Below are 22,834 nucleotides of genomic sequence, written 5' to 3'. Positions count from 1 at the left end.
AATTTTTGACATTGCAATCATTCAGGAATGTGAGAGCAGAACAAATCTCAGGTGGTATGATCAGTTATAAACAAATTGGAAAAGAAAGCTTAAACTATGTTTGGTGCTAGCAAAAGATCAAAATCTAACAAGATCAGACAATACCGGAGTCTTAACAGATAAGACTAATTTAGAAGAAATTTTGCAATTGTACCAATAGGAAGTTAGTGATAATGAAAACTTTCCATATAGTATTTCAATAGTAGTAATCCATGTTGAGGGTACATACAGGAATACGATGAACTATTCGTATGAAAGTTACTTATGCTTATAAATGAAAATTGTACCAAGGTGATTGTTCAAATCAGGTTTGTTCTGATTCAGTTAAAACATGTTCCACATGCAGGTAACAAAGGTGTGCAATCAATACCACAAGATATAATAAACGAAATAAATAAATAAATAAATACAAATTAAAGTTTGCTGTTAAGTGAAAACATTAAGTGCAGAAAGACAAAGAAAATCTGCATTTGTTTTTGTTCTCAATAACAAAGTGAGTCTTCAGTATTAAGGTAAGATATTTTAATATCTGATAAATAAAGACAAGAAATGAGCATGATTCACAGATGCACATTATGATGAACTGACATGCATACAAACAACAGGTATATGTGCTTTATTAAACAGTTAGGTGCAAATTTCATACTTTTGTAATCTATATACAAAAACATTATGAATGACCAATCCCTATATGCTGCATGATCAATTATAGATAAAACGTTGACAAACACAATGATGATGCAAATAGAAAAATTATGTAACTAGTGAAATTACACAATGGGTATTTATTAATTATGAGTACAAATTACAGTTAACATGAACAAATCAATGACACTTTAGTAATTTTCTAGTGCTTAGGTAAAACACAATGAAAATATCCGAAAGAAAAATTTCAATTTCTTAAAAAAAAAAAAAAAAAAAAAAAAAAAAAAAAAAAAAAAGGGAGAAAAAAATAATAAGATGAAGCATATCAGAATTCACCAGTCTGCATTTATCATGAGAACCATTTCATAACAGTCTTTCCTGTCATACTAACTGAAATATCATGAATAGTACTTTACAAAGTTTCCAACTGCCACTGTAAGGCATTTACCTAAAAGGACACATACATACAGATCCCACCCCTCCCTTTTTCCAAAATTCACGAATCTGCCTGTGCCATGTATGCATCAAGCTCTGCATCAAGGTGACTTTTTGTTTTTGCCATATATTCATCCAACTGGTTATCCAATTCCTGTTTTGTTAAATTAACTTGTCTTCTACCCACTCCTCTACTCCAGCTGCTGCTGCCTCCACCTCTTCCTCTTCCACTTCCTCTTCTATTTCTAAGATGAAATACAAATAATGATTAATTACCAAATGCACAATTCTATACAGTCCAAAGAAAACTAGACTGAAAATTTAAATGTTCCATCCACATTTTATATAGACACAAACTATAAAATCAAGAAAGCCCGGGGAGGTGCTCACAGCTTCAAATTCTTCTGGTTTTTTGGACAATATTAATTCATTTAACAAATAAAGATTTTGTGCATGGGGAATTAGGGTGGAATATAAAATGTGAGTATATTTTAAACATGCAAAATGGAGAAATGGGAAAGAAATGAGACAGTGTAAAGCAATGTTAATTAGTTAAATTCAATTAACTATGTCTGAACTTAACTTTTATTTTATTCTGCTTCACTAAGTTAGGACTATAAACTTCTTTAACACAAACTTCTCAAAGTTGGGCTTAAGTTTGCTTATCCTATATCTCACAATGTTAATCTCACCGTGACCAATTTCTTTCCCCACCCCCAGCTATTAAACAAACTTTGTGTTAAGTAAGTAATGTGTGCAGTTCCCCACTCTCACACAAAAAATCGAATTAGGAAATTTATTTTTTTCCGATTGCACCACCTAATTTGATTAAATATCGTTTGAAAGATAGGGTGAGGAAAACAGGAATTAATCACAAAGTATATATATTAATTCACTATATGCAAGTCGTGACTTGTATCTTATTATTATTACCCCAAGACCTCATGGAGATAAAGATTATGCCTGCAGGTTCGCTAATTTTTTTTTTTTTTTTTTTCCAAGATAGTGCATTGGCTAAGGAATAAAACCAGGTAATTACAAAACAAAACATTTATTTTTGGTCTAGAGCAATAGGTACAGAGCACATAATTGCTGAGAATTTCACTCAAAAGTTTTAACATACTAAAAAATGCAATTCTAGCAACAGAACATACTGTGCATTCACTACCAAAAGAAACTCATTATACAACATAAAGATATCTCCTATGACATAACTATGCATATAATATACGCTTACAAGCTAATATAATTCTTCCTATCACATTTAAGCTTACAAGTTAACATTATTCTTCCTATAAGGTCTGTAACAAAATTTTCTTCCACCCATATACCATACTTATTTAGCACTATTCCTGATGTTAACACATACACTCACTTAAACTAAACAAACTTAACACATAATCTTCCCTCACTAATGGAAAAATCTCAACATTCTCTCATCTTCAATTTTCTCACACCACCTTTTTCCTTTGGCTTTTCTTTTCTGTTTCTCATTTCTCAATCCTTCACACAATCTGTTGACTGATCCCAGCAAAAATAGGACTCCTCTTGCACCAAGAAAGATAACAGCTACAGGAGAATACAGGTGTCCCCCACTTTATGGGATTAATTGGTTCTATGAAATAATCGAGTAAAGTGAGTTGAATTTGGCATGGGTGAGATAGGGATAGGGATTTCTTCAGAAGGATAAAAGAATGAAAACTTTACACCTGTGAGCAAAAGAAATTTCAATGAATGAATTATTTAAACTTATAAACAAAACACACAAATTTCATCATTTCGTCAAGATTGAACCCTTGCTGAGGCAAATAACCATGTTCCTGAATTACACTTAGAAATTTTGCTGGAAAGTTCTCAGCAGCAACAACAGCAGCTCCTGCAGCCTCGGCAGTCAGCTTGAGATTATGGAATCCATATTGCACCTCGAAATGTTCAAACCACCCAGCACTTGCAGCAAAAGATTGCACTTAGGATCTATAGCATTCAAATAATCAAACAAACTTTTTGCTTTAGCCTGGATAATCAAGGTGGATAACAGAACAGCATGTTGAGTTTCATGTTCAATCCATTAGGCCAACATCCTTTCCAATTTCTCCATAATTGGTGTCCTTATCTGTGTTATCATAGTTGTCGACATTCTCATTGTACTTTTACAACTTTCTTTTATTTTCTCTGCTTGATTTCTTATTGTTCTTAAAGTTGATTCTGAAATTCCTCTAGCTCTGACTATGTCAACTGTGCATTCATTATGTTCATACCTCTTTATAACTTCTAATTTTTCCTCCAGTGTTATAGCTTTTCTCTGTTTTTTAGTCTTGGAAGTATTTTGATGACAATTACCTCTTTTTTCCATAATGTTTGCATTGCAAAAGACTCCAACAATGGAGCTTACTAGTTCTACATCTTCTGTTAGACTGACATGCAGCACCTGCCTTGGCAAAGCAGTACGCACACAGGGTGACAGCGAAATTGCTACCGGTTGCGATTTTTTAAATTAACTTTTTAAAATCATGGTATAGCAAAAATGCGTAAAGTGAGATCACACGAGGGATACCTGTACTCATACATTAATGTAGCCTTATGTATTTGGAAGACTACTCTGAAATCAACTAGCCTTACCAAATTTTAAGATTATAAATAACTTTATGGTTATTTTCTAGTTAAAAGTCCATGTACACCTAAACCTCTTTGTATGCGAATTTTTTTTACACAAATTCGGAGATCAAATATATATTTTTTTACGCGATTTGTATTCACTTTTACATGACCAACCTAAAGTGTAAGGTAGGAAAAAATCCATAATTCAAGAAAATTCTGAGAATTTTGTAGAATTGCATTCTCGTATCAATTAAGAAAATTCTAAATTCTTACGAATTTCATTTATTGGGAATTCCCCAAATTACATAACTGATTGCGCATAAAAAAGTAGTTCTAAGCAATTTGAATTTGGTGTTTGAGTAGACAACACAGTTGCCGCATTTTTTGCATTTGCATTTTTTAAGTGAAATCAAAATAAAAAGTGTGTTATAAAATTAATAATTTTGCCAAGAAATAATAAATGGTAAGCAGCTATATGTAATTTTAAACTTTCATTTCATTAACCAAATATTTTAATCCAGCCCCTCACATGATGTTGCCAATAACCAAATAAAAAAAAAAAAAAAGGAAAGCAGTTTCCTTGGATATAAAAATTCAAATTTTAGATCGTCTTCAAACTGGGGAAGGTGCGACGGCTGTGGGTAAGCATTTTGGAGTCTGTGAATCAACTGTTAGATCTATAAAGAAAAATGAACAGGCTATTAGAAAAGCGGTATGTTCTGGTACAAAATCGAGTGCAAAATTATCATCATACACAAGAGATGTTCTAGAAAAGGCTGAAAAAGCTTTAGTGATGTGCATAGAAGATAATGTACAAAAAAGAATGCCAGCTGATAGAAATTCCATCAAGCAATCAGCATTGAGATTTTATGAACAGATTAAAAAACTGCAGCCAGATACTTCATCTCAATCGAGGAAAAAATATGAATTTCATGCAAGCAATGGTTGGCTGGCTAAGTTTATTAAAAGACATGCTCTTCATAATATAAAAATTAGAGGTGAAACGGCTTCTGCTGATGAAACAGCTGCTAAAGCATTTCCACAAAAACTTGCTAAAATAATTGAAGATGGCGGTTACACTCGTGAACAAGTTTGGAATATGGATGAAACCGACCTTATCTGGAAAAAAATGCCAAAAACTGTTGGTGGGTTCAAAGCAGCAAAGGAATGCATAACATTCCTATTTTGTTCGAATGCTTTAGGAGATCGGATGTTAAAACCACTGCTCATAAATCAATCATTAAGACCACAGCCAATGAAAGGCGTAGATTTTCAAAAATTGCCAGTTCATTTGATGGTCAACAAAAAAAAAGCTTGGGTGACCATTGATATTTTCACTGCGTGGTTCCACAAACATTTTGTGCCAGAAGTTAGATGCTATTTGAATGACAAGGGTATCGAATTTAAAGTGCTTTTGATTCTTGATAACGTACCCGGTCATCCTGCCATAGAACACCCAAATGTGCAATTTCTTTTCTGATGCCCAATACCACATCATTGCTACAACCTCTAGATGAGGATATAATTGCGACTTTTAAAACATATTATGTCAGACGAACATTTCAGTACATTTTGAACAAGCTAAATGATGATGAAACACTGTCAGTTATGGATGTGTGGAAAAAAATTTTCAATTATGGATTGTATTGATCAGGTTCAATTACTGTTATCTGAATTGAGACCAGAAACTATGAATGATTGCTGGAAAGCTATTTGGCCTGCATGTGTTCAGCAGTATGTCAATCATACTGCAGAATTCCACAATATTATTATTATTATTCAGGCCCCCATGGAGTCAAAAGATTCATCGTGGGAGGTCCTTCTTAAGAACATAAAGTCTGACAAGACTCATCGAGGGGAGGTCCCCCTAAGAAACACAAAGTCTATCATACCACTCCTTAAACTCACTGACCATTCTCGCTCTCACTACTCCTCACCCTCTTGTCATCACTCCTTCCCGCTGTTCAACCAAGCGAAAGAACTCCCCAGTGTCAACCCTGTAACCACCTCTCAACAGTTTAAAAGTCTCAATCATATCACCTCTCCTTCTTCTATCCACCAAACTCTGCAGTCCACATTCCCTCAGCCGATCCTCATAACCAAAAGTGTACAGTCCTGAAACTATCTTTATCATCTGTCTTTGTACCCTTTCCACAGTTAATTTATCCCCTTCAAATCCTGGGGACCAAATCTGAGAACAATAGTCTAAGTGTGGTCTGATCAGAGACTTATACAATGGAATGATAACCCTTTTATCTCTGCAGGTCAGTGTCCTTCTCATAATTGCAGCAATCCTCTGTGTTACCTTCACCACCTTTGTAAATATGTCCCCTAAATTTCAGGTTTCTATCAATCATCAACCCCAGATCTCGTCTCCCCTACTTCCTCCAGTATAACTCCTCCCATAGAGTATGCAGCGTCCCATCGATGTTCCCCAAACCTCAAGACCTTACATTTTGTTGCATTAAACTGATATCCCCATTCATTTGCCCATCTATCTAGCTTATTCAAATCCTCTTGCAGGGCTACCACATCTGCACTATTACTAATAATCCTTCCCAGCTTCGCATCATCCGCAAACAACTGAATATCCCGTTGCAATCCACTGGCAATGTCATCGATATAAAGGTTAAACAATATAGGTCCTAGTACTGAGCCCTGTGGGACCCCCACTTGTAACCCTCTGCTTCCTTGAAACTGCTCCACCAACTCTCTGATACCTATCAGACAGCCAATCCTGAATCCAGTTGACAAATCTGACATCCAGCCCTATGTGCTGCAACTTAAATATCAGCTTATCATGTGGCACCCTGTCAAATGCCTTTGCTAAGTCTAAGAAAATTGCAGTATATGCCTTTCCCTCATGTAATGTTCTTGTAACTTTATTATAAAAGGCTAGCATATTGCTAAAACAAGAGCGCCCTTTCACAAATCCATGTTGACTCTCACAGATAACATTACCCTCACCTGCCCAATGCTGTATACGGTCCCTCACTACTTTCTCCAAGATCTTAACAACTACTGATGACACACAAACTGGCCTATAATTAGACACTTCCAGTCTGTTACCACCATTATACAATGGCACTATCTTACCTTCCTTCCATTCCCTGGGCACCTTTCATTGAAAAGCCAGGTTAAAGGCACTGTCAGTTCCCTAGCACCTTCTCTCAAAACTCGTGGTGAAATACCATCCAGTCCAACAGCTTTACTAACATCCAGAGTACTCAGTATCTGAAACACACTCTCCTCCTGTACCTCTAAACCTCGAACCTGCCCTATCCCTCTAGCATTAAAACTGACTCCTCTAGGATGAAATACTCCAATAAAGTGTTCATTGAACAATTCCACTATGTCATTGCATCAGTCATTCTATTCCCATTTTTATCCCACAATATCATTCTTCCACAGTCATTTCTCGTCTTACTGGCCACATAGCTAAAAAATTCCCTAGGATTTTCTTTGGATCTTAGGGCCAATCTCCTCTCATATTCCAGTTTCGCTTTACTTACCACACTAGTCACTCTTCTGGCCTGTGTCTTATATTCTTCATGCATCTTCTCTTCACCTGTCTCCTTATATCTCTTCCATAGCCTCTTTTTCGCATGCAATTCCTGTTTAATATTGTTTGTCATCCACTTTACTCCAAATTGTGTCCTCTTTTTCACTTGGTATACAACTTGCCATTGCTGCTAACAAATATTCTTTCACAATTTCCCATGCGCTAATGATATCTCGGCCTTCCAACTCCTCCATCCATGAAACTTCCCAAAGTTGACATTTAAGACTATTATAATCACCTGCTTTATAATTCCACATAAGTTCTTGTCTCTTTGAGACTCCTGCATGTCTATTCATTTTCCAAGTCAAAACCATATGGTCACTCTCTCCAACCGGTGGAAGAGATGTCATCTCAGTTATTATCAACTCTTCTGATGCTATAACCAAATCCAAAACTCTTGAACCTCTTGTTTCCTCTGTTACATGTTGCCTAAGACATTTGTCCCTCAAGAATTCTAGAAATTCCATTCCCCTATTGCTACATGCATCTTCCTCTCTCCAATTTATACTACTGTAGTTAAAATCTCCCATAACAATCATTCTTCTTGCACTTGCCAAACTTAACTGTCTAAACATCTCCTGGTCCCCATCCTCTGTGCTCCTGGGTCTGTAGCAACACCCCATTAAATATCCTGTCTTGCCCACCTCTACCTCACACCATATGCTCTCAAAATCATTTGTCTCACTGCCTTCCAAAGCCTCCACTCTTAGAGGACATAGGTCGTCACTTATCATAAGCAGTACCCCACCACCATGCTTTCCCCTCCTATCCTGCCGAAAAATGCTGTACCCAGTGACTTCTATTCCTGTTATTATATCCTCTTCTGTCAACCACGTCTCAGTGATCCCAATAATGTTTGGCCTGGCTGATGCTATCTGCGCCACCAATTCCCCTCCCTTATTCCAGATACTCCTGGCATTAGTATAAAGCATATAAATGCCACTGTTTCTATACCCAGCATTATCCCCTCTAGACTCCACTGGGCTCAGTGTTACCTGATGTCGTCTCCCTTCTCCCAAGTATCCATTCCCACAAGAGGCCACCCCAGCTCGTTCAGAACAGCAATCTCTCCAGATGCCCACGTCCTTCCTCATTCAAATGTAAGCGGTCTCTCGCATACAATTCCTCTCTTTCCTCAAACACACTCCAAGCATCCACATATACCAGTCCTCTCTTGTCACATATTCTAGCTATTATGTCATTCAATATTACTGCTCTTCTGTTCAGTTTGTCATTATCATACGTAGGCAACACACACTATTTTTCCTCTCTGTCTTCTTCCATACAGCCTCAAGCAAAAATCTCATATCTCTCACTGCCCGACTTACATTACCACTCAAGTCATTTGTTCCTACCACCATAATCATCTCATCCACCCTTTCACCTCTCTTAACTGCCATAGCCACCCTTTCTATTGTTCCTCCTGGCAAATACTCCTCACGCATGCTATCTTGAACACCACGGATCATTGAGTCGCCATACATCATACCTCTTACCATTCCTTCTCTCCTATTGTTTCCATTCTCTCCTCTTCTTTCATTCCCATAGGTCTCTCTCATTCCCTCTCCTACTACTGTTTCCATTCTCTCCTCTTCTAGCACTCCCATACATCTCTCTCTCTCTCCCCTACTGTTTCCATTTTCTCCACTTCTAGCACTTCCATATCCCTCTCTCATTCCGTCTCTCCTACTGTTTCCATCCTCTCGTCTTCTAGCATTCCCATACCTCTCTCTCATTCCATCTCTCCTACTGTAATATAATAAGTTTGGCATGTGAAATTGGTGGAGAAGGATTCGATGATCTTACGTCTGCAGATATCAAAGAATTGTTAATTGATAAACCTCTTAGCGAAGACGAAATAGTGGAGATTGTTTCTGAGACTCCTCAAAGCGAAGAAGTTAATGATAATGATCAAGATAATCTTACTTTTACTGTTGATATAATTAAAAAAGGTCTTAAACTGGCCAGTTTAAGACCTTTTTTTAAATAATTTTTAAATAATTATTTTGCCCGACATGATCCAAATGAAGAAAGTGCTGGGAAGTTTTCACTTGAGTTTAAGTTGTTGTTGTCTTCATACAGAGAATTATATCGCGACTTATCTAAAGCATCAACACAGTGATTAATAACTGAGTTCATGCCTAAAACTACTGAAATAACCAGTGGTACTTTTGTTCAAGACATGACAAGAAGAATTCCACAAGTTGAGGCGGAAGTCGATGACGATAATACCATACCTGGTAGTTCTAGTGATATTACAGTCTCATGAAAATGAAAGCTTTTGTGTTTATTGTCAGAAACTGATAGTGAATAACATAATTTTTTTATAGAATCCTTAGCAAACAACTGAAATGAATATGTTTTTTTTTAAAGTGATTAAAATTCATTATATGTATGTGTGTTCTCCATGAAATGTAAATAAAAATCTTATGATCCTAACGAATTTAATGCTTGTTTTTTTTTTCATTATTTTGCTTATATTTCAGGTTTGGAACCAATCTTCACTTTTTCTATGGAGTCAGTAGTTCTTTTTACGCGTAATTTTTAGGAATGTATCTATCGCTTAAAAAGAGGTTTAGGTGTATTATGATAATCTTAAACTATCTTTTAATGCTATTTCTCTTAAACTTATTTATTATTTTTTTTTCCAAATTGATGTATTACTTATCAGTTATTAGATATGATCATCTCTTACATCTTGATCATGTAATGCACTCACAAGTGCTTCAACTATATCTTGGTCTTTCTCTAGATCTTTACCCCTCTTTTTAAGCTTCAAATATCAGTTTTTTTTAAAAAAATCTTTTGTGATTATAACCTAACAATTCTTATATTTATCTTTAGAAGTATTCTTTAACTACCGCAAAGGCTAGGTTAAGTATTCATCTAAATCTCTTTTTTTTTTGTTGCCATTTTTTTTAAAATTTACATAGGTTTAAAATTTAATTTAATATTTACATATTGTGATCTTTCTCTGGATCCCCCCCCCCTTTTTTTGTTTCATATATCAGTTGTTTTTCTTTAAATCTTGGTTTTATATAGACCAAGAATATTAATTCTTGGTCTGAGACTTGGAGACTGAGAATATTAATCCATTCGATTAATATTCTCAGTCGCCAGAAGTATCTCCACTGCTTGCATACAATGTGATTTGACACTGTCACAGTATCCCGTAATTATCATATCAGGAGGTTTGCATAGTTTGTCAAGCTCTGCTAATGGGGTTACTAGTAGATGAATAAGGCCTCTATCTAATGGCAATTGTTGAAAGTTTTTTTTTTTCTCACATGGTTACAAAAATTAAAGTAAAGATGCCAAGAAATTATCTTCTTGTTCAATCCATATCCAGGTGTAAGCAAACAAAGTCTGTATGAAGTATCTTCATGACTAGGTAAAGATAATTATTGAAAAAATTTCAATAATTATCTCTGATTTCACTACTCATATATAGGCTAATGAAGCCATATTAACTGCCTTAGTATCCCATAATGCAAAGCACACATATCGTTTCAGGTGAGTATCATGAGAGTGGGAGCCAGACATAGAAAAGATACCAAACTTGAAGTAATGCAGAAGTCATTAGCCATTAATATACAAGTAGCTCAGTTGTGAAAATACGAAGTATCTTCACAACTGAGCTACTTGGTAAAGGATTAAACAACAATATAATTTCTTGGCATCTTTAAGTTATCTAACATCAAGATATCAGAAACAAACAAACAAAAGGTCTTTAGTTTTATAATTTTACACTATGTGTGAAATTATAGAATGCACAGCAAGTGCAGGAAATTAGATAATGGATACTTTACTATAGACAACTTTTTTGTGGATAGCTTTGTGCATATCAGGCCTTTTGAAAATTTGTCACATCTCTTATATAACGAATATAAGAGATGACTGTTTTTTGATTTGCAAGAAATTGTCCTTGTATTCATAATAATGAACAAAAAAGTTAAGCACAAGTAGCTTGTTATAGACAACCTACTATAGTCACTGCCACCTGATAGAAAGGCAACCTACTTGTGTCCAACCGACAAGCTGGAAAACCATAAAAAAATTGCAACCAGCAACCTTTCTGAAAATAATATTTGTGTAAAATATTTTGATGTGCAAAATTTGGCTTCAACTTTGCATATTAGTACACTGGTGTCCAAAATAAGATAAGGACAAACTACATTTTTACCTGCATATGAAAAAATTTTCATGACTACGGTCAATGTGGGCATAGATTTATTGCCAGCATACTAAAAAATTATATTATCAAAAAAATGTGTTATAAATTTCATACAAATTAAATTGCAATGCGTTTTTGGCAAAAGTCACAAAGTTCCTAGAGGCATAGTTAAGGAATTAATGTATGGTGCTTACAGAAAACTATGTAGAGAGACATTTCAGTATTGAATATGCCGACCCCAAACAGCTCTCATAACAAACCATGATTAGCACCAAGTGATTCATGCCATTCCTCCTTCAGAGCAAGAATAAGACTTTGTTTTTTGAAGGGGAATTTTGAGTAGCAATGCAATGTGTTCTATGGGATTGAGATACGGGGAACATGCTGGCTACTCCATTCGATTAATATTCTCAGTCTCCAGAAGTACCTCCACTGCTCGAATACGATGTGGTGTGACACTGTCATTCATAAAAATGAATTCTTTGTCTACAGCATCACAGAACAATCAAACACGATGTTGAAGAACTTTGTTGCAATATCGTTCACTAGTCATAGATCCTTTTTTTTATGGGGATGCATAATGCATTCCCACACAATGACCCCAGCACTACCAGATCTATCCCTTTCAAGAACCTTCTTGTGATGGTAAACAGCACCACTTTCAAAGCAGATTAAGTGTTGTCTAGAATCAGAGGAAAGACTAAAATGACTCATCTATAAAGAGAATATTAGCCAATTGGTGTCTTGTCCATTCACTATAAACTTGCTCTAAGGATGAACTGTGGAAGAAGGGATGCAGACTACAAAACTTCGGGTGTGTGTATAGGCCTACTTGTCGCAGACATCATGCTACAGTTTGTCACGATATCCACGTACCTATTCTTGAATGGAGATGACCTGCTGTAATGCATTGATTACGTTTTGCTGTTATAACCAAAAATGTGTCCTCATGCTCTGTGGTGGAGCAAGGGCGATCTCTCTCAGCAAATGTCTGGAATACTTTCTGCTGCCCAGAGCCTGGATAAAACACTAGGTGAGATTCCACACTCTCTGGCAATATCAGTAATTCTATGACCTTCTTTGCTTTCCAGTAATTCTTTCCCATGTAAAATCACCTAGATGATGACTTTGAGACATCGGAAAACATCTAAGTTTGCACCTTTATTCTTTCAAACAAAATTTACATAGCACACCCTTCAGCCCTTTATCCTGTTAAGTGCTACCAAGTGACTCTTTTGCACACAATTCGAAAATTTGAATGTGTACCTGCTTTCTATTCAAAATCACCAGTTATACAAATTGCCACAAGCTGATTCATCTGAATTTGCAGTTGTAATCTTCAGACATAATGTTTGTCCTTAGCTTTTGGTCACCAGTGTATAATCTTAGCTGGCACTGGGATGAGTCATGTTAATTACCATATCATCGTGTTTTCTCTGTCTCCTCTTCCATTTTATTTTGCAGCATGACTTCACCTAATAACTGTTACAGCTGATCATTAGAAAGCTCATACTTGAGCTTTGTAATGATCAGCTGCAATGAGAGGACAGGTATAATTTATATCAAAAGTTTAAGTGTTTGATTAAAAGTATTTCAAAAAATGGGGTGTGGGGAAGAAGTAACAAGATGGGAAACAATAAAATGAATTGTACAAAGTGTGCATTAATGTGATAATTATGAAGGATAAAAGTCACATACACTGCAATCAAAAAATTAGAATAATCAAAGAAAATGTGTTGAATGATTTGCAATTCTAATTTATTACCAAATTATTACCAAATATGAATTGGCATCATTTAAATCTACGTAACTTTGTAGATTATATAACCATATAAACACATAAAAATGTAATCACTTAGGAATTGACTCTTTCATACATAATACACAGCCTAACTGGCCCCTGTGATCACACAAGTCTATACCATGACAGAGGTTGCAAATTTCACAGAACGTTTCATGCATTCTTTATCAAATGCTTCTTGCTTAAGACGCCAAACATGTATCCCTTGATGACTATGAGACACACAAAACATACTTTCATTGCTAAAAATTATCTTTTTTCAGTTCTCTTGACCCCACAACAGTCTTTGCTTAAACCATTGCACTCTATATGCTTATATTTGCTTGGAAGTCATAGGCACACATGATTTAAAATCTAATTTGTGAAGTCATCTCAACATTGTAGATTTAGAGACATTCACACCTAGTTCTTTTCATATTCTGTGAAGATACGTTATACTTCAAAAGTGGTGTTTCTTCATGATATTCTTCAGTCTCCTCTCATCTCTTGATGTAGTTATTACCTTTTGACCGCTATGGAAAAGAAGTGCTGAATACTGTACAGGCATTAGACATGGCTCAAAGTGAGGAAAGCTTATTGCAAAGAATGAATCCTTTAGTTAAAGATATCAGCTTAACTAAACCTAACACCTCTAAGTCGACATCAACTAATAAGAAAACGATTAAGGACTCAGATTCTGGTGATTCGGTACCAAAGCATTTTGTTCAGGAACTAAATTCCTTAAAAAAATGTAGTGCTAAAATTGATAACCGAGTTAACTAGATTGAAAGAGAAACTTCTCTTGTCATGGATCTCAAAGTTGAAAGAGAGGTTAGAAGGAAAGAATTTTCCCACAGAAATGTAAATAGTGATACTTCCACTTGTAAAAATTCTTCTGCTTTCAATAAAAGAAAACTTAAGCGTTATAACTGTGGTGAATTGAGTCACACTTCAAAAGATTTTGGCATGAAAAATCCCATAAAGATAATCATGGTTATAGTAGATTAAGCCAGAATAGGACTAAATCATCACTAAATGTCATTCAGGATTCTGTTTCGCAAAATCAACAAATGTCTGGAACACTTTCTGCTGCACAGAGCCTAGATTTTTCAAGAGAAATCACTTCTCTTGAGTACTAAAGAGAAGTTCTTGCCCACATTAAATTCACCTGACTGATGTTAAACCCTTGAATTTAGTATATGCTTCAATAGCTGGTACTCCATGCAAAGTACTTTTTGATACTGAAGCATTCATTTCAGTTATCATATGGTTCTTTCAAGGTATAAAGGATCAGATACAGTGTGATATAAGAGATTTAGACCAAGATGGAAAAAAAAACATTTGATGTCCATATGGTCACTGCCATACCTCACGTGGTTTTGGTAATGATGTCTTCTGCTAGAATAAGTGGTAGGGTCACAGATTCCCTTTCCACACAAAGTTTGTAGGACAATCACAAACATCCACGCCCATGGCAGGATTCGAACCCGCAGCCTCTTGGCTGGAGAGCGGACACGCTAACCACTCGGCCAACCAAGCCGGCAATTAAAGTAAAATTAAAGATATTTTTAATCAGGAAATATCGGTAACAAAAGTCATATCTGTTACAGTTTATCTTCAGATTTCAACCATTCTGTTTCTCATGAGCTGTTGGTCTCTCAAGTAAATAATAACGTATCTTTTCAAGTGATCTTGGGAGAAGAATTCTCATCACTTCATAGATATGCATGTAATAATGAATCTGGTATGAGTTTTCTTGATTAAATCAATTTTCAGAGAAGTTGTTCTTTAGATATGTCTCTCTCCATTCCTCAATGTTTGTTCTCCTAAGTCAGTGACTTTCAACCTTTTTCATAATATGGCATACCTAGACTAATTATTAAAATTCTGCGGCACACTAAAAATATACTTTTAATTTTTTTTTCGATCTGGCAAAAAATAGGCATAATTTTGATTGATTTACACACACAAGATATTAATAATAGTAATTACTTATCCTTTTTGCTCTAAAAAAAATGTAAACTATATTTTTGACATTTTGAGTAAGAAAAAAAATACTGGAAATTATTTTTTAAAAATTTTATTAGTTTTTTCAAATGAATATTAAATGTATTAAATAATATACATACTTGCAGTTAATTTTAATGAGATATCTGAGCTTGATGTTGTTTCAGATTGTCTTTTGTGCGAGGTCGAATTTTAGATAGGCATACTCTTAAAATCATTTTCCAACCGCAATCTATTTTTGTTCTTAATAATATTCATTGCGGAAAAGTTGATTCGCACAAATATGACGTGGAGATGGAAGAAGTACTTCTATTGCTTTTTTGGTAATATTGGGAAATTCACTTCTCCCCTGCATACTTTTATTAAGTGTATTTAAAGACTGAAATAAATCAGCAAGAAATGTAACCTTACTGCACCAAAGCTCATTGCTAAGAAAATCTGATAACTCAGATTGTTGAGTTGTCAAAAAAATTAGAATTTTATCTTTTAGTTCATAAAATCTTGATAAAACTCGTCCATGAGATAACCATCTCACTTCTGTATGTGTTAACAATTGAGTGTAAGAAGCTTCCATTGAGGAGCATAGTGTTGCAAACAAACTCGATTGTAACGGCCTGGCTTTTATATAATTGACAATTTTGATAGTCTCGTCTAGTACTTTTTTAAGCTCCGGTACCAATGATTTTGACGCCAGTACTTCTCTGTGGAGAAAACAATATGTAAAAATAATTCTAGGATTCTTATTTTGAGCCAGTGTAACAAATCCTTTTACATTTCCTCACATTGAGAGGGCACCAAACGTGCAAATACTGATGCAAGAATCCCAGACAAGTTATGGCAATGAAAGTAATTATCAACAACATAAAAACTGTTCTATAATATCTTCCTTATAAATAAATCTACTGAAGGCTAGAAGTTGAGCTTTACCAGTTACATCAGTTGATTCATCCAACTGAATAGCAAACATATCTGCTTCTTTAATGTGAGATTCCACTTGCAACTCAACATCTTTGGCCAAATCCTGAATACATCGATAAATGGTATTATCTGACATAGGAATTTTTAAAATCTCCTTTTCATATTCCTCGCCAAACATGACATTAACAATTTTACAGCATGCTGGCAGAATTACAGATTCTGCAATTGTGTGAGATTTCATTTTTTTAGCAACAATTTCTGCAATTGCATAACTGGCTTCTTGGGCTTTTTCGGACACAGTGACAAATTTAGTGCATCTATTTGCTCGAATAGTTTTATCCTGTACAAGTCTTTTAAAATATTCAGCCAGTTTTTTGCTCAAGTGAGAATGTTTAGATTGTAAATGTCTTTTTAATTTACTTGAAACCATAGCTTTGTTTGCTAATTTTTCACCACAAACTATGCATGTAGGAAGTGGCAGATCTTCTTGACTGGAAATAAAGCCAAATGACAAATAATTTTCGTCGTAATGGCGAACGTTAGTTTTTAATTTAGTTTTAGAAGAACCAGTGCTAGATATGGTATCAGCTGCTGATGTGCTGGGCAAACTAGCTTCATTTTCTTCTTTCTTTTCTTCTTTCAACATACTAGCTTCACTCTCTTTAAATTTTCATTTTTTTTTAATTACAAATTTATCCATGTTAAAGGAATACTATTGAATTAAATTAACTGAATGAAAAAAAATAATAAAATAAAAGAACTCTTACAAGTTACCTTAAAAATAAGAGAATTAAATGAAGTTATTTGTGAACACACTTATCGAAAGATTAAAGCTAATTAACACACAATTTTAAACTGATTCACCAACAGTAAGTTTCTAAAATATAAATAAGGGAGCTTCAGGTATGGATGGAAGACCAGACACTAATAAATAAATGGCAAATTACGACATTATTTCTTTCAATTAATTTGTTTTCACAAATCTCGTGGCACACCGGTTGAAAATCGCTGTCCTAAGTCATCGTTAAAACATGTTGATCCTACTGCAAAAAATGATGTGGATATTAATCCTGTTACTAGTTGTTTAATAGAGACGTGCATTAGACATACCATATTTTTTGAATAATGGCTTCACATATGTAAGAGAAAATAAATATAATTTATTATTTCTATATGTTTTGCTCACTATATCATAGGTTTCCTTTAGGAGAAGAAACTGGCAACATTGAAATTCTGAATACAAGAACGAGTCATACAGCATGTGTATAATATCACGTTTTGGTTGCAGCTGTCCAGTAGGAGGAAACAATATTAGAGTCAGATGGGGGAATATATGTATAATTAAAAATAAATAAAATATTATAAAGAATTAACAGTAATCACTTCCCAAAATTTAGAATTGGTGGCGTAAGGGAAGAAAATGCGTTTCAAAAAATAGACGGTCAAATATGAACCTACTGTAATGTAGCATCTTGGTACTCCAGTGAATTTCGTTTAGTGTAAATGGCACGAGAAGCAAGGCCTGAAATTAAGAATCAAAAAATCTTATATAATCTTAATGTTCTTCGATTCTAGTAGTAGCAGAATGGCTCACCTATCCAAAGTAGCAAAGAGGGTATTTGATAAACACTGGACAAGGATAAACGAGATAATGTATCTTTGACAGGTGGAAAGAAAGATAACTTCCAGACTAGTTTGAAGGTGGTGTACAAATTATATCTTTGAAGGGTCCTTGCTATTTGTTTAGATATTTCTTTAAGGTAGGGTATGCTGATCCTTTTAACATCAGATTGCAATCTCGAAGAGGAATGATAATTATGAAATATTTTCTGTATCAATGTCTTATTGTATTCATTAAGTAATAAAGTTTTAGTTTAATTTTCTAATAGAAGAGACGCAGAAGAATTGGTGTGCAAGGCCTTTGATACCAATTTTTTATGAAGAATGATGTGAAGATACATGGATATATCTGCTTGTAAAGGATGGTTTCCTGCAAACAGAAAATTCAATATTACCAGCAAAGTTACGATGTATTCAAGTATCCAAAAAAAAGGAAGATTGTTGTTAGATTCACATTCAATAGTGAACTTGATGAGAGTAAACAAGGAGTTAATTTTATCCAGAAACTGGAGTAGTTCTGTTTCTGAGTGAGACCAGATTGCAAAAAATGTCATAATGTAATAAATTGTAATAAACAAAATGTAATAAATTATATTTAGTTCTCTTACATGTATGAAGCCATTATTAAAAAAATATATGGTTACTATTTCATCTTAACAGTGGGATTCTGATGAAATTAGAAATGCTCAACAGCAGAACCCATTCGGGGAGAGATGCTGAATGTCATTGGATTATTTGCCTTTTAAACCAGAAGCTGATGAACAGAAATTACTTTGTGTTACAATAGGTTGAATAGGACACCAGAACAGATGATACTTTGGCTAAAAGTATCATCTGTTCAGATGATACTTTTGGCTACTTGAAAGGTCACCTTGGACATAGAAAGGCTATCTAGAATTGAAGAGAGATTTTATTGCCCATCTATGAGATATGATGTCGAGAATTATGTAAAATCCCATCATACTTGTCAGTTATCCATTCAGAGGGAAGACACCTTTTCAGTCTATGAAGCTATCATTTGGGCTATTTCAGCACATTTCTGCTGATATTGCTGGATCTTTTAACACAACTGATCAAGGTCAAAGATATGTTATCTTGCTTTCTTGAAGCATTTCCGCTGCATGACAAGATAGCTGGATACTTTGGCTACATATTTTGTTGATAACATTATTTGTAGGTATGGTTGTCCTAAGTCATTCTTGACTGACACAAGTCCAAATTTTACATCAAAATTGATTCTACAAGTGTGTAAACTTTTGAATATCAAGAAAATATTGACGACTTCATACTGCCCTCATTACGAGGCCAGTATGAAGTTGTGAATGAAATATAATCGAGCTATGTAACGGACTTTGTGTCTGTGTGAGAGATAGTGAACAATTTTCAAGTCTGTCTAATTCTAAGACAAATAATTGGCACTAGCACCGTCCTACAGCTTGTTTCTCTCTTTGATCTGCTATACACAGCAGTATTAGAAAGAGGGAGAAACTCATGTTTTATTGTATGGTTTTGATCCCTCAGTTCCCTAATATGTTGTCTCTTGTCTCTTACTCCACAAGTGGGATATCAAGATATTAATGAGTTTTTAAGGGTATGGTAAGTTTATCGCATTTTGGACAGTAATAAAACAAGAAAGTGAAATTTCATCTGAAAATAGTAGATTAACTTTAAATAAGTTCAGAAAGGAATGAAATTTAGGAAATTGGGAATTTAGTCTTAGTATAAGATTATGGAGATAAAAGAAAAGATAGATTAAGTGTTAAAGATTCGCAACCATGTCGAGTTCTAGAGAGATTATCTCCTGTAACTTATAAGCTAGTTGACATCAGACATCCTGATAAATTCATTATTACATACTCAGAATAAATAAATATTCCTATCAAAAGGATACTACAATAATACCCAGAATCTCTCTCAAAAAACTGTTAAAAGAAAATCCAAATCCTTCCTTTAAGAATAAATCAAGGTTGAATGTGCCTAATCAGGAAAGGCTCACTAATCAAAATGCTTGTGAAACTATCATTATCAGAACAAGATTTTGATACATTTTATCAAAGAGCCCAGCAGTTGATATCTGAAATTAGTTGTGGCTAGCAAACTGAGAAATCCAGTCATCCCACGAGCAGGTGGATTCAGTTGATGAAGACATTCATCATTTAGAATGTTAAAGTACATCTCAATTATCCACGAATTATCAAGTCAGAGATAGACAAACTTTTAGTAAATACTATTTAAGAATAGATGCTAAAAGGCAAAAATGATCACTTTATTTTTACTTTAATGTTGAAATAGTTTAAGTCCTACAAAAGGAATACACACTACTCACTGTTAGGTTTTGTTAATATTGTTAGCTTAAAATGATTTTTCTATCTATATTTAATTTATTATTATTAAGAGAGACCACCATGGAGTCAGGGACTGATCGAGGGAGGCCACATACTATATACACCAGCAATTTACTTGTTCTTGAAATCATTCACACTGCTCGCACACATAACATCCAATGGCAATCCATTCCAATTACACACCACTTATGAGAGAAAAATCTAGATCTCACCCCCTTCTTAGTGGTATTCAATCTCAGCTTCCAAGGATGCCCTCTTGTCATTTCCCCTGCCCTCCATATATTGAAAAATTCCATCAACTGAAATCCTGTATGACCCTTTCAGAAGTTTGTAAGTCTCAATCATATCACTCAGCTTTCTCCTGTTGGCTAATGTCTGCAGTCTACAAATTCTCAATCTGTCTTCATAATCGGTATTCCACTATCCTGATATCATTTCTAACACTCTCCTTTGTTAAAAGGAGAGTGTTAAATCTCCACTGTATCAGAATCACAACGGAAACCAGACCTGTGCACAACAGTCAAATGAAGTCTTATCAAGGCCTTGCAAAGAGGCAAAATGACCTCCTTATCTTAACATGTCAAAGTTTGTTTCAGCATTTCAATTATCTTTTGAGTTGTATTTGTAATCTTTGCTACATGGTCCCTGAACTTTAACTTCCTATCTACTAACACTCCAAGATCCCTAGCCTGGTCAGTTTCTTCAAGTATAATCCCACCAATATAATAATGACATTGGATATATATTCAAGCCAAAGTGCCAGACTTTACATTTACTGACATCCATTTTCCCATGCCCACAATTCCAATTAATTCAAATCATTTTGCAAATACTGCATATCAGTCACATTCCTGATTATGCTACTTATCTTTTCATCATCAGCAAGCAGCTGTATGTTGCCTGTCAAATTCTTCCAATATCATTAATGTACAGATTGAATAACAATGGAAAAATGACTGATCCTTGTGGTACACCACTAGCCACTTTAAGTCGTGCAGATTCACGCCCCAAATATACCACATTTTGATATCTGTAAGTAAGCCAGCCTCTTATCCATGGCAATAGTTTATAATCCAAACCCATATTCTCCAATTTATGCAACAGTATTCCATGCTGCATTCTCTCAACAGCCATAGCAAAATCCAAAAGTATCATGGTATATCCATTCTCCTTGTCTAACTCAGTGGTAACATTATAGAATGTGAGCAAGTTGCTAAAACCTTCCCTTCCCTTAGTAAATCCATGCTGTTGATCACAAAGTAGAGATTCTCTATCAACCGATTTCTGAATGCGAGCTCTAATGAACTCTTCCAAAATCTTCACCACCACTCCTGAAATACTGATTGATCGATAGATGGATACATCAGTCTTTGCCCCCTTATGCAATGGAATTACCATATGCTCTTTCCACTCCTGCAGAATCTTTTCTGTTCTGAGACTCAAATTATATAGCCTGGTCAAAGGAATAACCAGTTCAGCTGAACATGCTTTTAGCACCTTTGCTGATATCCCATGAGCCCCTATTACTGAATTCTTATTAATTTTGTGCAACAGCTCTAATTCCTCCTCATACATGAGTTTATTCATCCAGTGAAGAGGCAGCAGTGAGCTCAATGGGCATTCATTAATTGATCAACCTCTTCTGCATCTGTCACCTAACACCATCTGCATTGAGTAGAATTATTCTTTCATATTCATTCTTTCTTTTACTTTATTTATTCTATAAAATCCTGGGACACATTCTGATACTGCATCATTTAAGTATTTTTAAATGCTTCCCATGTACTGTTGATATTCTTCTCATCCAGCAACCAATACCACTGTGCTGAACTCAGTATACACACCTCAGTTGGTCATAATTTCCTGCTTTGTAGTTCAGCATGTAACCTTTTCTGAATGGAACATTCATAAACTTAGCCACATCCCGACTATCGCATGATAACTCTTGCCAACTGGTGGCAGAATACTTACTTCTTGAATTGAATCCATACTGACACTATAATCAAATCTAACACACTGACCAAGAGTTCCTTCTCTCACATGCTGCTTGAGGAAGTTGTCTCGCAACAGCTCAATAAATTCAGTTTCATTCTTCTCATAAGATTTTACTGCTACCCAATCAATATTTGGATAATTAAAGTCTCCCATTATGATTACTCTTTTCATGCCCATCATCTTCATTTGGAGATGCATTTCTTCATTAGCAACTGATCAAACAGGTCTGTAACAACACCCTACTATGTATTTGATTCTGTTAGATTCCACCTCACACCAGATGGCTTCAAACTCATTACCACATGAAAAACTGTTAATAGTATTACAATCATAGGTCTCTACACTAACTGGATTCAAGTCATCCAATATTATTAGTAGCATGCCTGTGTTCTCCTATCCTGTCTATCCTTCCTAAAAATACTGTATCCTTTAAATTCAATACCAGTTAGTATGTCTGCTTCTGATAGCCAGGTCTCACTAATGCCCACAATCTGAGGTCCCAACATATTGACCAAGGCAAAACAAATATTATCCCTTTGTTTCTGATACTCCTATCATTTAAGTACAGACATTGGATACCTGCATGTTCTTTTGTATACCCTTATCCATAGTCTGTGTGACACAGCTGGACAACTTGTAGTGCCTTATATATGCAGAAATCTTTGTACACATTTGATGGGCCAAACCAGACAAACACAAAGTTAAAATAATTCTCT

At 35.0% G+C, this 22,834-nt stretch overlaps 1 protein-coding gene across 1 annotated transcript in view; it reads right to left on the bottom strand.

Moving 5' to 3' along the window:
* Positions 1-546: 546 nt before the first annotated feature.
* LOC150094152 (chromatin target of PRMT1 protein-like) overlaps positions 547-22,834 on the bottom strand; it is a 105,634-nt gene continuing 83,346 nt past the window's right edge. The window contains exon 6 of the mRNA XM_090412171.1: positions 547-1,364. Within this exon, the coding sequence (XP_090268297.1) occupies positions 1,181-1,364 (184 nt within the window). The 3' untranslated portion in view covers positions 547-1,180. The remainder of the gene's footprint in view (positions 1,365-22,834) is intronic.

Source organism: Typopeltis vanoorti, chromosome 22 (genome assembly GCF_054136105.1).
Source record: "Typopeltis vanoorti isolate ZY-2024b chromosome 22, IOZ_Tvanoo_1.0, whole genome shotgun sequence".
NCBI lineage: Eukaryota > Metazoa > Arthropoda > Arachnida > Uropygi > Thelyphonidae > Typopeltis > Typopeltis vanoorti.
Note: the sequence above shows the minus strand (reverse complement) of the source record. Positions and strands in the feature narration are given on the sequence as shown.